This window comes from Herpailurus yagouaroundi, unplaced genomic scaffold (assembly GCF_014898765.1).
Source record: "Herpailurus yagouaroundi ecotype Mexico unplaced genomic scaffold, PumYag 142, whole genome shotgun sequence".
NCBI classification, from domain to species: domain Eukaryota; kingdom Metazoa; phylum Chordata; class Mammalia; order Carnivora; family Felidae; genus Herpailurus; species Herpailurus yagouaroundi.
In genome coordinates this window covers 59611324-59627855 of record NW_024412397.1, presented here as the reverse complement: position 1 = coordinate 59627855, position 16532 = coordinate 59611324, and the positions used below count along the sequence as shown (strand labels likewise).

The window sequence follows — 16532 nt, the reverse complement described above, 5'->3', positions numbered from 1 at the left end:
CGTCTGCGACCCTCCCTCGGAGCTCCTCGCCGGCGGTGGAGCTGCAGCGGCCTCCCTGAGACAGGACGAAGGCCGCAGTGTCCTTGCCGCCGCCTGCAGGTCGTCCAGAGCCCAGGGTTCTCGTGTGCCCACCACAAAAGGAGACACCGAAAAATAGGGGAGAGTGGCGGCAGTGCCGGGGCTCATTCCGAACCTCCTTACCCACTGGGCGATGAGGCCTGCCGCCTTGGCCCGGAGCGCCGCGGAGAAGAACATGGCGGACCAAACAGTTGGCCTTTCCCTGCGGCACCAGGCGAGAATCCCGAGCGAGCCTGGGACGCACGGCGTGCGCGCTCCCGAGCCGAGGCCTAGCGAGTCCAGGGCGGCGCGCCCCTCCCTGCTAGGAGGCGGCGGGGGCGCGCGGAGGTGCGCGGGGGCTGCTGGGGCCCAGTGGGCGGAGACTTCCTCGCGGCGGGGCCCGGCGAAGACCAGCCAGGCCCGTAAAAGGCTGGGTGCTGCAGGCCGCCGGTGGGGTCCCGACCTTGAAAGGAAGCGTCAGTGAGCTGTACCTTGGGCCTCTAGGGAATGAAACGCCGATCTGGATTTATGGGGTGAGCTTACCTCCTGGAGAGCTTTATGGGAATTACCACCTCCTTTTTTTATTGTAGTTACTTAAAAAAAAAAAATTCCGTTGCGCCCCCCCCCCCATAAATCATATTTTACAAGTTAAAGGATTGAAGATGGAAAAGACTGCTCCCCAGTGAGCTAGACACCAAATGCCCTGTTTCCCATTCTTTTGATTTAGAGATGTGTGCCGGCATATTTAAGGGTGAAATGATAAATCCGGAATTTGCTTCAGAACAAAGGAGATTCAGAATAATGGACATAGAAATGAAACAGTATTGGCCATGAATAGTGACTGTCGAAGCTGTGGTAGTTCTCATGGCTATTCTCGGTACTTTTGTACATGTTAGAAATCTTCCATAATAATAAAACTTAAAAAAAAAAAAAGGCCACTTCCTTTTTGATGTTTGTTTGGTCATCTTTGGAAATTCCAGGTATTTTTATTCAGCAACAGCCGTAATATGCACAGCGCAATTTCCTGCTGTGTAGCGTTTACCAGGCACTTTACTGCCTCTTGATTTTTCCCTTCACTGCCTTCTTTTCTTGCGTGTCATGTCCTGTAGACCCCTTCGTTTTGCCCATTTTCCCTGCTAAACTTGTGAATGATTTCTGGAACTTTCACAGCAGTATAAGGATTTTAAATATTTATTCTTCATGTGGAAACTCTAGGGGCGCCTGCGTGGCTCAGTTGGTTAAGCCCCTGACTTTGACTCAGGTCAAGATCTCTGGGTTCCCAGTTTGAGCACCAGGAGGAACTCTGTGCTGACAGGTCAGAGCCTGGAACCTGCTTCGGATTCTGTGTCCCCCTCTCTCTCTGCCCCTTTCCTGCTCACACTCCTCTCTCTCTCTCTCCAAATAAATAAACATTAAAAATTTTTTTAAATAAAATATTGCATTATAACCACTTATGAGTCATATTGTACAAATTATGAAATGTAAGTCACAAGAAGGCTGACAGCCAGTGAGCTAGAAGTGCTTTGGTTCCCATTTCATTGCTTACCTTTTATATTAGCTTGCTTCTCCTAAACTGGTTCAGTATTTACCTCTCAAAAGGAAAAATATTCTGGATCTCCATGTTGATTTAAATTATTGTATCACAGGGGCACTTTGCTGGTTCAATCAGGGGAGCACGTGACTCTTGATCATGAGTTTGGGCCCCATAGTGGATGTAGGGATTACTAAAAAATAAACTTAAAACTAAAAAATTTGTTTAAAAAATTAAATTATGGTATTATAAATTTACCTATATGTATGTACGTGACACTACTATGCACATAAGCTGTTCTTGTAGGCCTCATACAACTAAAACCAAAATATATCACAAATTAAATACATAACAAACTTATTACAAATGGATGATACTAGTAAGACATGGAGTCTGAATCTGGTATACATGCTTTCTCTTGATTCCATTAGGGCCTTCTCTGACCCTAGGTTAAGTCTCCATGATACCTTCCTTATAGATGCCTGCCTCCATTTTCATTATCACATTTACCACCAGATTATAATCTCCATAGATGTAGAAACCTGCCCTTCCCAACTTGTTTGATTCGACAGCTTTCACTGATATGTGGAAGGCATTCAATACTTGGAAACTGAATGAAAATGTTGCACATAGTACAAATATTTGGACTCTGAAGGGGTTGTATGTCTCTGGTTGGATTATGCTTTTATAAACATGTGTATCTGTGAGAGCGCTTTTGGATACGAGTAACAGGAAACCTAACTGAAGGAAATTAAACAGTAATGAGTTCATTATGTCACATGAAAATAATTCCAAAGGTAGAACAGTTCCAAGATTAGGTAATTCAGTTACTCGAGGATGTCCTTAAAAACTTGAGAGCCTTCCCATCTTTCTACTCAACCATACTGGAGCTGTGACTCCTGTTATGGTCACAAGGTGGCAGTTCCAAGTATCATGTGCAGATTACAACCTTCCCAGGAAGAAAAAGAACTCTTTCCTTTCAGGGGTCTCAGATGTTCCTCCAGCAGACTTCTTTTATCTCATTGGCATACCCATCCATCATGGAGTTAAGAGAACAGGCTCTAGAATGAGACTGCTGGTTCAGACCCTATCTCTACTGCTTTCTAGCTGTGTGACTTTGGGCAAGTGAGTCTCTCCAGTGTTCTGTTTAGTAATAGTACCGTCCTCATTGCTTTATGCTGGGAATAAAATGAGTTAATAACTAAGAAATTCTTTTTAAAGTACTGAGCATGAAGTAAGTGCTCAGTAAATGTTAGCTTGGATGTCTTCCGTAATGGAATAACATCTGTGGAGTTCACAGTTCACAGAGAAGGTCTAATTGGCGTCTAATAGTCCTAGCAAGGACTTAGCAGATATCCCTAATTTCTGTTACCTACAGGCCAAGAGTGCAAAGAGTAATGTTTAAAACATTAGGGATCAGAGCTAAAGGAGTTAGTCTAGCCTGTTAACACTTCCTTGAAGATGATACAGAAAGTAAATGCTTTCAACAGTCATTCCACTGCCAGTAAGTGTAATACCGCTTTGTTCAACCATCCAAAAGGTCTGTTAATGTCCAGCATGATTTTGGCTTATCCTTAACCCAAGTAATTCTCAAGTGAAAACATTAGGATTAATCTTCTTCACACCTGGTAATGTGAGTTCATTTCTAGAGCCACCCCACTCATAAAGTAATCTAATGCACAACTATTCTTCCCAGAGTCTTTAGGATAGAATTGTGGGGGCTCTTTGAAAAATCGCTACTCTCAAAGCCATCGTTTCTAGGCACAGACCAACATGGATGCCAGTGATGTTAAATGTTAGTTATCTAACCCCATAGGCTTGATTGAAATTGGCTTGATTACATACTGTAATGAATATTATGGCTGCCTGGTTAGACATATCCCATGATTCTAAGTTAGTGCTACTACCTTAAGCCCAGGGAAGTTGGCCCTAACTATAGTGATCAACCATTTGAGTAAAAACTGTGTGTGGGTTTGGGGTGGGGAGGTGGTGGGTAAGGGGAAATGAGGGACTGGGAGCTAGGAGAACTGGGATAAAGTTGAGGGGAATGACCAAAAGTGGGAACTTGTGTTCTGCCATTTCTATGATTTCTTCTCCATTTAAACCAACATAAACAGGCTCTAGTGAGGACATAGTATGATGAAAACCATGAGCTTTGTAGTCAGAGGGACTTAGGATTGCAATTCTGACTTCATCTCTTACTAGATTCTGCGAAGCTTTGGTCCTCAATTTCTTCAAGGATAATTAGAACATTAAATCATTCTCTTAGGTCACATCATACTTATTAAAGCAGCCTCAGGCACTTTATAGTATGTTCTGCCTCCCACATGGCCTACTCTAACCATATTGACTGGCCTCAGGTTTTCTAACATAACATGAAGCGTAGGTCCAGTCTTGTTTTGAGGGAAGAAGAGGGACTGAGTCAAAACTCAAAGGAAGGAGGAAAAAGAGATAAGGCTATTGCTGGATGAATAAGAAAGAGTTTTCAAGAGAGAAAGGAATAAAGGTCCTTCAAGTAGGAAATTTGAGGGTGCAAAAAGTGTGATATAGTCACATTCGTACACTGAAGTGTTAGACCTGCTTCATGCTGTTGCACTGTGAGGTGAGGGGGGATATTAGAATAATGAACAACTTCTTCATGATCTTTCCAAATTCTTCTCAAGTTAATCTGGGATATGTGGGACCAAAAGGGAAAATGAAAATCAAAACAGCCACTAACTTAGCTATACAAACCTCAAGAATAGACTGTCTAAAAAAATAATAAGCAGAATGTCACCTAAACCATTACCAGATTCAAGTCGCTTGTTACTAAGGAAATTTATCCTAAGGAAATAACTAGGAAAGTCCACAAAGTTGTACAAACAGATATGTTCATCACAGCGTTATTCATAATACTGAAATCTTGGAAGCCATGTAAATGATCATCATCAACAGAATTGATTAAACAAATTACAGTACAACCATACAATGGGATGTCGCTCTACAAATTTAAAAGTAATAACAAAGATCAGTATTTATTTTAAAGGAAAGATGCCCATGATGTGTTAAGTTTAATTTTTTAAATTTTTTAAATTTTACAAAACATCATGTATAACATGACCACACTTTTTGTATGTGCATAGAAAAAAATATGGGAAAGTTACATATCAAAATGGTAACAAGAGGGGACACCTGGGTGGCTCAGTCAGTTAAGTGTCCAACTCTTAATCTTAGCTCAGATCTGGATCTTGGTGTCATGAGTTCAAGCCCCGCGCTGGGCTCTGTACTGGGCATGAAGTCTGCTTAAAAAAAAAAAAAAAAAAGTTAATAGGGGCTCCTGGGTGGCTCAGTTGCTTGACCATTCAACTTTGGCTCAGGTCAAGATCTCACAGTTCGAGGGTTGGAGCCCCCTGTCAGGCTTTCTGCTGAGCCTCCTTAGAATCCTCTATCCCCCGCCCTTCTCAGCCCCTCCCCCCACTTGTCCTCTCTCTCTCTCTCCTCTCTCTCAAAAATAAATAAACAAAAAAAATGTTAATAAGAGTTCTCTCTGGGTGTTGAAATATAAGGTAATTTTAATTTTTTAGACCTTTTGTATTACCAATTTATTTCAATTAACGTGTTATTTTTATTGCAAGAAAATAAAGCTGTGTTCATTTTTAGAAACAGGGTAATAAAGGAAATATAAATGAAAAAATTGATAACTCTCTTTTATACTCACTTCTTTTTAGTGAGTTGGTCTACTCTTCAGAGTAGAATTCCTTATACTGCTATTAATTCAAGTTTTAATTTAGGGCATCAATGAGTGTGGACTGGGAAGAGGGAGATGAGCCAGTTCTTAGGATCTTTGGGCAGTTTTAATTTTAGGCAGAAGAAACGGCTCTGGACTCTTTCCCACAAAGCTGTTCCTTAAAATTCCTGTGCAAATCTGAACTCATTTCTTCCTTGACCAGTCACAAAAAGATTCATATAAAATTTCTTTAAATAGCCAATTCTCCTTGCTCATATAAAATACTCCTTGACTAAGAAATATTATATTGCAGCTAAGTAGTTCATTTGCTTCATGTACTTGTGTGGTATGGTATAAACAGCCTGAGCTGTGTAATGAAAGATTAACCCGAGCAGGGTGAAATTGGTTAGAAAAGTCTTTCATTCATTCATGTGCTGTACACATATATTTTCAGCCCCAATTATCTTCAGCACTGAAGATACATAGATGGAAGACCATAGTCCCTTCTTGGGAAGACCTAACACACTGCAAGGAAATGATTATAATACAGAGTATGTGTACAAGATGAAATGGGAGCTTGGAGGAAGGAGTGCCAAAGTCTTCCTGGGGCAGTTCATGCCAGGCAGAGACTGGAAGGCTACATAGGAATTGCCATAAATAGTTCTTGGGGATAAGTTTTCACCTGAAAGAAGTGAAAGATATGTATTGTTAGAAAGAAGCTGAAAGATCAAAGTGGCAAATAACTAAACTTGTAAACTGATCCTGCTAATAAAAAAGCTTAGAGGAGACATTTCCCTGTTTCTTCGGGAGCCCACTTCCTACCAGGTAATTTCAGTTCCTAGTAACAAAGACACTTGATGTTGGTGCTGGGGTCTTCATTGTCCTTTCTAGAAGCGAGATGCTTTTGGCAGGGACTTGCACGGTTGTGTGTTAATGTCAAGATGCCATGTGATAGGGGCACCAGGGTGGCACAGCCAGTTAAGCGCCTGACTTTGGCTCAGGTCATGATCTCACGGCTCATGGGTTCGAGCCCCACATTGGGCTCTGTGCTGACAGCTCAGAGTCTGGAGTCTGCTTCTGATTCTGTGTCTCCCTCTCTCTCTCTACACCTCCCCTGCTCATGCCCAATCTCTGTCTCTCTCTCTCTCTCTCTCTCTCTCTCTCTGTCTCTCAAAAATAAATATTAGAAGATAGCAGGTGATAGAATTAGAAAAGGTTGTGGTATTAAGGTAGTAGAAGGACAGGAATTAATGCATGGATTCTAAGATAGCCTGGTTCAGTGGGTCCTTGTATTAGCATTTTAGAGCAGGAAAGACTGGAAAAGATCTGGTCCAATCACCTCACTGTACAGATTTTTAAAAAGTTACTGAGCTTGCCAAAGATCTTAATTGCCTTCTTTAAAAATAAATTATTAAATGTAATGTTCAGTGTAATAGTGCTGGCGTATATCTCTGTAAAACTTAATGGGAAGACTCATTCCATCCATCTGAATAGCAGAGAAATAATGGTCTGTTTTCCGAGCTTTAGCTCAAGTGTGTCTTGTGTTTATATAGTCAAAGGTCAAAAGCTGACTAGGAACAGATGAGCCCTTTCCTTTTACATCATTTTTCAACTTTTCAAAGGGCTTAAAATAAACTATCATTTTCCATTATTTACTTAAGGGATTTGTTTTGCAGAATTTGTAGCTCTTGGGAACCCCCCCGTCGTTCTTATGAAGTACACAATCTGATTCTTACTCATCTATCAACATCCAAGGAATGTTAGTATTAATATGTATGGTTTAAATCACCCAAAACAGAATAAGAAGGCTGAATTGGCTAGTAATGTTTGTGACTTTCCATAAATATCTTATGTGTATAGACTCAGGAAATCACTCTTCCTTGAGATAGAGGAAATGATAGAGATAGAGATATAGACATGGCGGGGGTGGGGGTGGCAGGGAGGAGGAAGAAGAGGAAGAGAGGAGAGACAGAGAGAGAGAGAGAGACAGAGTGAGAGAGAGAGAGAGAGGAAAGAATGAGAGCATGTACGTCAGTTCTGAGACCAAGGATTAATTTCTCTGAATAAAAGCACTTCCTTTTGTAACCAGCATTTCATCTGACACATTCTTAAAAACCACTGCAATCCTAGACTTCTAAGGGCATACAAAAAATTTGTAGCTGACCTTGTGTAGACAAAGGTTTGCACTAATTTTTACATGGATTCATTCTTCTGCTGAACTCCAACTTGAAATCTCTGTGAGACGCTACTCCCCAGAATACATCCAGCACTCCAATCCTTGCTAGTCAACCTCTAAATGAAACTAAATTCTAAATTCTACCTTTACAATGCCTGTGCTACAGAGATTCAGTCAGACGTATTAGCAAGTAGAGCTTTTACTGGAGACAGTCTCTATGTGTCCACATTATAGGTTTTCCCAGATTAGTATTTTGAAAGGTATCATTAAAAAAAAAGATAATCAGAGCCAACATAGGGGAATGCCTTGTTGACATTCATTTAATCAAATATTTGTTTAGTATTTCTGCAATAGTAAACTTCCCCATGGCCCCATGACTGCTTGCTAAATTGTCATAACATTTTGTTAAATGTGTAACCTGGGGTGAAAAATACTAAGAGGAACAAAACCTGTCATTCACTAAACCATTCCTCGATCCATTCAATGTTTGCCAAGTTCCTTTCATGGGTCAGGGAAAGGGCAGTAAGTGTTGAAGATGTCAAGATAAAGGACACAGTCCGACCCACTCCAAGGAGCTCACAGTCTTGATACGAGTACATGATTGAGTTCTTAGGTGGATTTGTCCACTGAAGAGAATGTACAACTCCAAATTCTCTCTGCTCCCTCTGAAATCTAATGTGCTTTTGCTGTGATGCAGTTTTGCAACTTGTCCTGTTGTTTTAGGAACAATAAACATTCAAAATAATAAACATCATGGAGCACCTACTATACCAAGTGGTAAGGCAGGCAGACTCATAAGATGGCCCCAGTGGTCCCTGTTTCCTTGTATTCATGGTCTTATGTAATCTCCTTCTGTTAAGTATGGGCTGGGCTGAATGACCTGCTTCTCACCAATAGAATATGGCAAAAGTGATGGGATGTCACTTCTATAATTAGGTTAGAAAAGACTGTGACTTCAGTCACTAGTGCTTTCTTGGTTTGCACATTTTGGTGAAACAAACTGCCAGATTGGAGAGGCCTACTTGTGAAGGAACTGAGGGTGGCCTCCAAGTAAGGTCCCTAGTTTACCAGTCTGTGAAGAACTTAATCCTGCCAACAACCACGTGAGCTTGGAAGCAGATCCTTCCCCATTTGGGCTTTCAAATGAGACATGAGCCTTGTTGAAAGACCCTGAGAAAGAAGACCCAGGTAAACTGTGCCCAGATTCTTGATCACAGAAACTGTAAGATAATAAATCCATCTTGTTTTAAGTTTAGGGATAATTTGCTATGCAGCAGGAGATAACTAACATGGAAATTATCCTCATGCTCGAGGAGTTGACAGTATAGCTGAAGTCAGACACAACACTATAGCCCAATTTTTAAAGTAGTGCCATCTTCAGTAACTTGGCAGAGGTTTAAATCAAGGACTGAATGCTGTGATTCTGGCATTTCAGTTCTAATCTCAAGTTGACTTGATTTCTGTTTTTATAGGTTTTCCAGCTGGAAAAGCTCTCGAGCAATTCTGTCCCTTTATTCCCTGTATTCTGTCCCTGTATTCCACCTGAAAAGAATAATGATACACACTGTAATTGACCAACTGAACTACACAGCTCTTGAGGGTAGGAAGAGTATTTTACACTTAGTGCTTTTTCACCTGCCCTTTCATATAAGGGGAGGGTTCACCAAATATGAATGATGAACTATATTCTCACAATTAGGAAAAGACCAAAAACCACGTGGAAGACTTATGCATTCATTTCCTGAAAGACCTGAGAATTCTGGCACATGTACTGGAAATAGGATGGGGTGGGGAGGTGCCAAAGCAGTCGTATACAGGGCTCTGATGCACAGTTCATGAGCCAAACAGAAGAAGCCTTAGAAGACTTCCACAGGTGATATTCACCATGACACTATATACTTCCTCCAGAAGCTTTCCAGAGTCACGAAAACGAGAGCCCTGAAGGTTATTTTTATTGACAACAGCAGATGCTGCCTGTGCTCTGCCTATAACCCCTAGGTACTGGCCATCACAGTGTATTCCAGAGCACCTTCCTGCAACTTTCCATTTGCAGGCTTCAGCCAGAAGTGCAGATGCAACCTTCAGCTGCTGACATTTGAATGGGAGGAAAAATCCCCAATCTTCCTTGCCCTGTTTTGATGGGACGACTCTGAGGTGTGTTCTATGCTGTCACCCATAGCCCCCAGTGGCACTGACTCCCAGGCATTCACAGGGGTAACCTACTCAATAGCACTTTCTTGGGTCACTCCAAAATAAACTGCTCGGACTCAAATCTTTGTCTCAAAGTTGGTTTCTGAGGAAACGTGATGAACAGTTAAACTAAAATAGGATGCTTAAGTTTGAATCTTGTTGAATTAATCCTGCTGAAGCTGTCTTGCTCAAACATCTCAGGAAAGAAGTAGGCCTAACTTTAGTGAAGTGTGATCCAATGGGAAGCCTGGGTGGGGAGGGCAGTACTTGGAAGCTGACTTGCTCATGGGGTTGGAGTGAACACTGGGGACTGAGTTGAGAGATTTTTTTTTTTTTTAATGACACAGACTTTCAATAAATTTTAGAATATTGACAAATGAAATAGTCACTAAGAGGGGTGCCTGGGTGGCTCAGTCGGTTAAGCATCTGACTCTTGCTCTCAGCTCAGGTGTTGATCTCAGGGTTGTACAAGTTCAAGCCTTTGTTGGACTCCATGCTGGGCATGAAGCCTACTTAAAAAAATAAAAATAAAAAAGTCACTAATAGCTATCAATCAGCCCAGAGCTTGGTTTCTTTCAGCAAAGCTGGGAGAATGTCTAAGTCAACTCATCAGGCCCCAACTCTGCCCCAAGCAAGGTCCAGAAAGGTCCCAGAACTGGTTATGCTCTTGCTTTGGCCTCTTGACATCCTAAGCCCTTCCAGCTGTTGAATGGCAAAAGCCAAAAATGGGGTCACTTCCATTGCTGCACCTGGCTCCAGTTATAATGACCCAAACCAAGTCCTGAAGGTCCCCAGTAGCACTGGAGAAGTACGGATGTTTATTTTTAAATAAATTCCTTTTCTTCTGGTTTAATCAAAAGCTTTTATAAAGTTTGGTTTTAAACCATCCGCAAACACACTAATCTCTGAAGGATTTGGCAAAGATGTATGTGTTTTTCTATTTCCTGTTTTTTATTGTACACACAGATTAACACGGATTCAAAGAGCCCCCCCCCACCGGAGGCCCCCCCACCCCAAAAAAAGTCCAGCACAAAGGATACGGTTAAATACAACAACTACAGTGAGGAAAGGTCTGAAACAGATTGGACAGTTGCCTCAGACAGAAAACTAACAAATAACTGTTACTTAAGTGAGTCACAATTGGAAGTTTCAGTCATTATATGTGGAAGCAAACACATTTTAGTGTATGAACCTCTACTGTGGAGTTTGCATTTGCCGCTTGGTGTTCGAGTTCCTGCTTCTCCAAGAATAAATAGCCTGGTTAAGTACAGTCTTTAACAGACAACCTCCACTTTATGAGCAAAGTCAGATCCCAAGTGTTCATCAAAAGGTGCTGACAGAGGTTATCGGACATCTTCTGACAAAGGTCCGCATCCAATGGCCAGCACATGTGAGAGAGTATCAGAGACGGAAGAAAAACCTTTAGAAATTTTGCTGAGAAGATGCCGCCCTTTCTTCAAAACATGTGTGTTCCTTCCTCATGCTGAGAGAAGCTGTGTGCTTTCCATGTTTAGAGACGGTCTTTTGGAGGGGAGGGGGGATTTTTCAGACCAACTTGACCAGCCCCATGTCTGATCTGAGTTTTTCTTCAAAATGCTTTCGATTTCCTCTTTCAATGTAATCTTCAGGCTGAGAGCTGTTTTGCCCTCCCCACCCAATGGTATTGGTGCGTATTTCAGAAACTCTGTGAGTATCTTGTGGTATCTGTGAGTGAGATGGCTCTTCACAGTGGGTCTTCTTTGAGTGGCATCATCTAGATTCATGCTGGGCATTCAGTAAGAGCACTACTGAATGTAAACAGAAGTCACGATTGTAAACAGAAATTGAGGCTGAACACTGCTCAGGGCCCTTACTGCTATAGCGTGGCTCCACACAAGGACCCTAAAGTTTGTCTTCCTACAGCCCAGACACTGCGATTCTGCTCATCTGGTCAGGGTCTGTGACAAGCAGTGAGAGTCTAAGCTCATTGCTTTTATGTCTTGCAGTATGCTTTATAAATATTTTAGTAAAAGTAATATGATATTCAGATAAAATTCAGATCCATTTTGCCCCCCTCCTCAATTACCTTTCTTCATTTTCCTCCCCAGATCCTCCCCTGGTAGTGTCTCCAGTGCATGTATGTGTGTGTCCGTCATCAATCTATACAGTGTTTTGTTTTTTTTTTTAATTTTAAAATAATTTGTATCATATGTTTAAATATTTTTGCAACCTGGTTTATTCCCTCTCAGTGGTATATTTTTGTGATCTACTTACAACATGAATACATGGACACCTAGTTCACTTTTTAATCTGCTATTCCAATGTTCTTGGGAATACAAACTTTATCTTTCATTTCAAACCCCTCTGATGGGTTTCAGATTGTTCCCAGCTTCTTATAGCTGTTTCCTATGCACATATTTGCAAGTTTCTCTACAGGAGGACTTTTCTAGGGCACAAGGAATATAATTTTTAGCTTTGCTGTATGTTGGAGGTTTTTCAATTTGCGTGTGTGTGTGTTTTTTAACAGTGACATTTTAGTTTATTTTTTGTTTTTTAAATAAGCTCTATGCCCAACTCGGGGATTGAACTCACGACCCTGTGAGTTGTACTTCAGGAGTCACGCATTCCACTGACTGAGCTAGCCAGGCACCCTTTTACTGGATGTTGTTAATCTGATGTCAAAATAGTTGTATTTATTTTCACTTCCACTAGTAGATTTTGGAAGTTCCTAGTTTTCATCTTTCCAACATCTCATATCGTCAGATCAAACAATTTGTAGACAATCAGAGGGATATGAAATGGGATCTAATTTAATTTGTATTTCTCTCAGTATAGTGAGGAGGACCATATTTTTGTAAATTTTGCTGGCTTTGTTTTCCTTTTCTGTTTCCTGTGCATATTTTTTTCCCATTTTCAAAAATTGGGATTTTGTTTTCTTATTAATCTTAATTCCTTGTATATCTTAAATACTTTGTAATACATAGTATGAATATCTTCTCCAAGTCTATGGCTTATTTTTAACCAGATTTTAAAAATTAAGCTTTAATTTTGGCATCATTTAAAAATTACAAGCAAATTTATATATATATATATATATATATATATATATATATATATATATATGATTCATGTGTTTTCTACCTTGTTTTAAGAAATTCTGCTTAGGGTCACCTGGGTGGCTCAGTGGGTTAAGCATCTGACTTCGGCTCACTCAGGTCATGATCTTGCAGTTCGTGAGCTCAAGCCCCGCATTGGGCTCTGTGCTGACAGCTCGGAGTCTGGAGCCTACTTCAGATTTTGTGTCTCCCTCTCTCTCTCTGCCCCTCCCCCGCTCACACTCTGTCTCCCTCTATCAAAAAATAAGCATTAAAAAAACTTTAAATTAAAAAAAAGAGAGGGGCGCCTGGGTGGTGCAGTCGGTTAAGCGTCTGACTTCAGCCAGGTCACGATCTCGCGGTCCGTGAGTTCGAGCCCCGCGTCGGGCTCTGGGCTGATGGCTCAGAGCCTGGAGCCTGTTTCCGATTCTGTGTCTCCCTCTCTCTCTGCCCCTCCCCCGTTCATGCTCTGTCTCTCTCTGTCCCAAAAATAAATAAAAAACGTTGATAAAAAAAAGAGAAATTCTGCTTAACTCAAGGTCATAGCAATTATCTATATATTTCATTCTAATAGTATAAAAGTTGTGCTCCACATATTTTGATCTTTATTCTTTCTATAACTTATCTGTGCATAGGGTGTTAGGTAATAAAAATCTAATTTTACTTATTTATATCTAGAAGCCAATTTTTCCAATACTGTCTTTTTTTAACAATGGAAATGGCTTTCTGATTACCTAAACGACTCATGATCACTGTGAAAATTCGAATAATTATTTGACATATGAAGAAATACATTAAAAGTCACCTGAGAGCCTGTTGCCCTAAGGTAGTCATCATTGATATTTTCAACATCTTTAATCAACAGTCTGTCCTCTCCTCCACTTGATTATGGTACCACCTCAGTCATACAGAAAGAGGTCTTTTCTAGGATTCAGGCAAACTTAGAGAATTAACACTAGATCTGGATATAATTTGTAGAATTTGAAGTATCCGTGTAAAGGGTTTTCAAGTTAGAGTATATCACATGATTGCCTGATTTCATTGCAGCGTAAATAAGTAAACAGAATAAGTAGGAGCAGCACATGAAAAGTAAGAATTTTCCAGTGACAACCAGCTCTTCTATGGTTTGAGGACGTATGAGAACAAAGACTACAAATTTATGAAGCAAAAGCATAATTTTTCTTAGTATCATGCCCAGTATGCAAGGTTCATCTTGCTAAATATTTTCAAATTAAGACCATTAGTACTTCTTCTAATAAATAATTTATCTTAAATGTTGTCACAGAAGTAGACAAGGAAAAACAGAGGCAGTTCCTAGAAAAGCACTGTCTAACTTGGATAGAATGTGAAAATCTGCATCAGTCCATCTTGGAAGCTCTAGGGTGTAAAAGGTGAAATGAAATGGAGTACCTTGTGTCAAAGGGTTTAAAATGGAGCCAGGAGGCCATAAAGGAGGTGGGCCTTGTGCACGTCTTCATCCTCACCGGTGGAGCCGTGAACTTTTGAGCTGGGCCAAACTGCAAATATTCTGAAGACCCAGCTGGAAAACCTACAACCTGCTGCAGTAACAGACTTTTGCTTAGTGGTAGTCTTAGCGACCAATTCTGTTCAGCCTCGATTCATGTTCTACAACCGACGCCAATCAAAATTCTTTGTAAACAACTTATACAAACATTCCCTTTCCTCTTTAAAAACACTTGACTTTTGTTCTCCGACAGGATGCTATTTGGCTTGTTGCCCAAATCTGTGTTCCCCAAATTGCAATTGTGAGACCCCAAAGAAATGTTTTGTTCTATTTTAGCTCTGCCTCTTTTTTTTTTTTTTTTGGTTGACAATGAAAAATTATTTATCATATTTCAGTACCACCAAGAAATAGAAGACCGTATCCTTCCTCTGCATACACAAATATCACCCTTCAGTATCTTAATATTTTCTATTCTTCACAAAATTTGTAAGTAAATTCTTTGAGGCACACATTATTAAAAATACATTTGATGTTTTAATTAAAAATAAGCAGAACTGGGGCGCCTGGGTGGCGCAGTCGGTTAAGCGTCCGACTTCAGCCAGGTCACGATCTCGCGGTCCGTGAGTTCGAGCCCCGCGTCGGGCTCTGGGCTGATGGCTCAGAGCCTGGAGCCTGTTTCCGATTCTGTGTCTCCCTCTCTCTCTGCCCCTTGCCCATTCATGCTCTGTCTCTCTCTGTCCCAAAAATAAATAAACGTTGAAAAAAAAATTAAAAAGAAAAAAATAAGCAGAACCACGTATAGGCCATGTCTATCAGCATGTAGGATGAGAGTCTGTTTTTTGACCTTGTGCCCACATTGATGTCTAATCAACACTGATGAAGTTATTCAGTTTTTATGTAGGCATCCTCTGGTATATATGGCATGGGTTTTTGAAAACGTATTCAGACATTACTCATTTCTGTTCCAAAGGGATTTGAAATGTTTTAAGTGATAAGAATATGCAGTGTAGAGTTCAGTTATAAATTGCAGTACTATATGAAGAGATTTGGAAGAGCTACATAAGGATTAAGTCCCTCTTCCCAAATATAGCCATGTAGATACATCTGTTCTAACTTTACCTCGTCTCCATTCTACAGCTTTCTCTTTTGCCACATTCTAAAACCAAATTGTCAGAAAAGAAAGCAACAAGCCAAAGTATAGCTAGTGTGTTAGCCCAGGACTGGATTCCCGGTACTTGTGATTTCTGAGTGTGTGCAGACCTGGGTGAATCAGAACGACTTCTTTTCAAGCATGTGTGATTTATCCAGACACTGACCAGCTCCAAGTTCTTCCTGCCCACGTGCTTCCTGCTCCATCAAAATTAACCCAGGCTGCCAAACTGCTCTACTGCTCCAATGCTTTGAATTTCGAAAGCTGTTTTCCTTAAGGACACTCCTAAGAAGAAAAGAGGAAATTGCCTATGTGCGTGTTTCTGAGGCAACTTCAAGGGGTTTTTAGCAAGCAAAAAAATTTCCAGTGTGCAGGTTTTTTTTTTCTTCTTTTTTTCTTCTTCTGATCTCATCTGAAAGACACTGTGGTTTTCAGCTAGCTTGGTGCTGTTACTACAGTCATTTTACCTGACCTCTTTTTTTTCAACAGGCGTAAGACAAGGCTGAGCTCATACTTTCATGAAAGCCACTCTGCCATCTAAGCAGAACTAACACTGTTAGAAGAGCATGCAAATTGTAATTAAAAAAAAAAAATCCATAAGCCAGCAGTTTCTTTTGACCACAGTGGTTTTTTTCCTCCTGCTCATTCTGCTGAAACAGCAGCGTTGGGGTACATTGCAAGGCTTCAGCTTTCTGCTCTAATTTGCTGTTCTTCTGATGAGAATTGTGCGTTTGAGGATGTTTTGTTTCATGTGTGCGACGTGTTGCACACCCAGCTGGATTTTAAGTTTCTGAAGGCATGGACCCCTCCTTTCTTTGCTCATCTCATCTCTTCTAGAGGATCCCATATGGTATTCTATTGTAGGTGCTCAATCATCATACGTGGAGTGAATGTGTGATTGAACAAATGAGTGACTGAACAGATACTTCCTGTCTCTCATTTTCTCAACTAAACTGGGCAAACTGGATAGGATCCATTTCAGTCCTAGAGGAGGATCTGTGGCAATGCAGAAATGAGATGAGAATCCAAGGGCATGTGGCAGGACCTGAAGTGTTCAACAATTCCACAGTGAAGGTGGTTTAGACCTATGTGGATGGATGTCATAGGGTATAATGAGGTGTTTGCATGGATGTACATGTGATAGGTATTATGTTTTTAGTTTCACGCATTCATGTAATTATGT

The 16532-nt window shown here is 40.8% G+C and overlaps 1 protein-coding gene and 1 long non-coding RNA gene across 12 annotated transcripts in view; one reads left to right on the top strand and one right to left on the bottom strand.

Annotated features, from left to right (window-relative positions):
* NDUFV2 (NADH:ubiquinone oxidoreductase core subunit V2) overlaps positions 1-329 on the bottom strand; it is a 32055-nt gene extending 31726 nt beyond the window's left edge. The window contains exon 1 of the mRNA XM_040479393.1: positions 202-329. Coding sequence (XP_040335327.1) covers positions 202-255 — 54 coding nt within the window. The 5' untranslated portion in view covers positions 256-329. The remainder of the gene's footprint in view (positions 1-201) is intronic.
* A 57-nt stretch (positions 330-386) lies between these two features.
* LOC121033179 (uncharacterized) overlaps positions 387-16532 on the top strand; it is a 132145-nt gene continuing 115999 nt past the window's right edge. For all 11 annotated transcript variants that reach the window (XR_005791750.1, XR_005791754.1, XR_005791746.1 and 8 more), the window contains exon 1: positions 387-590. This is a non-coding gene — a long non-coding RNA (uncharacterized LOC121033179). The remainder of the gene's footprint in view (positions 591-16532) is intronic.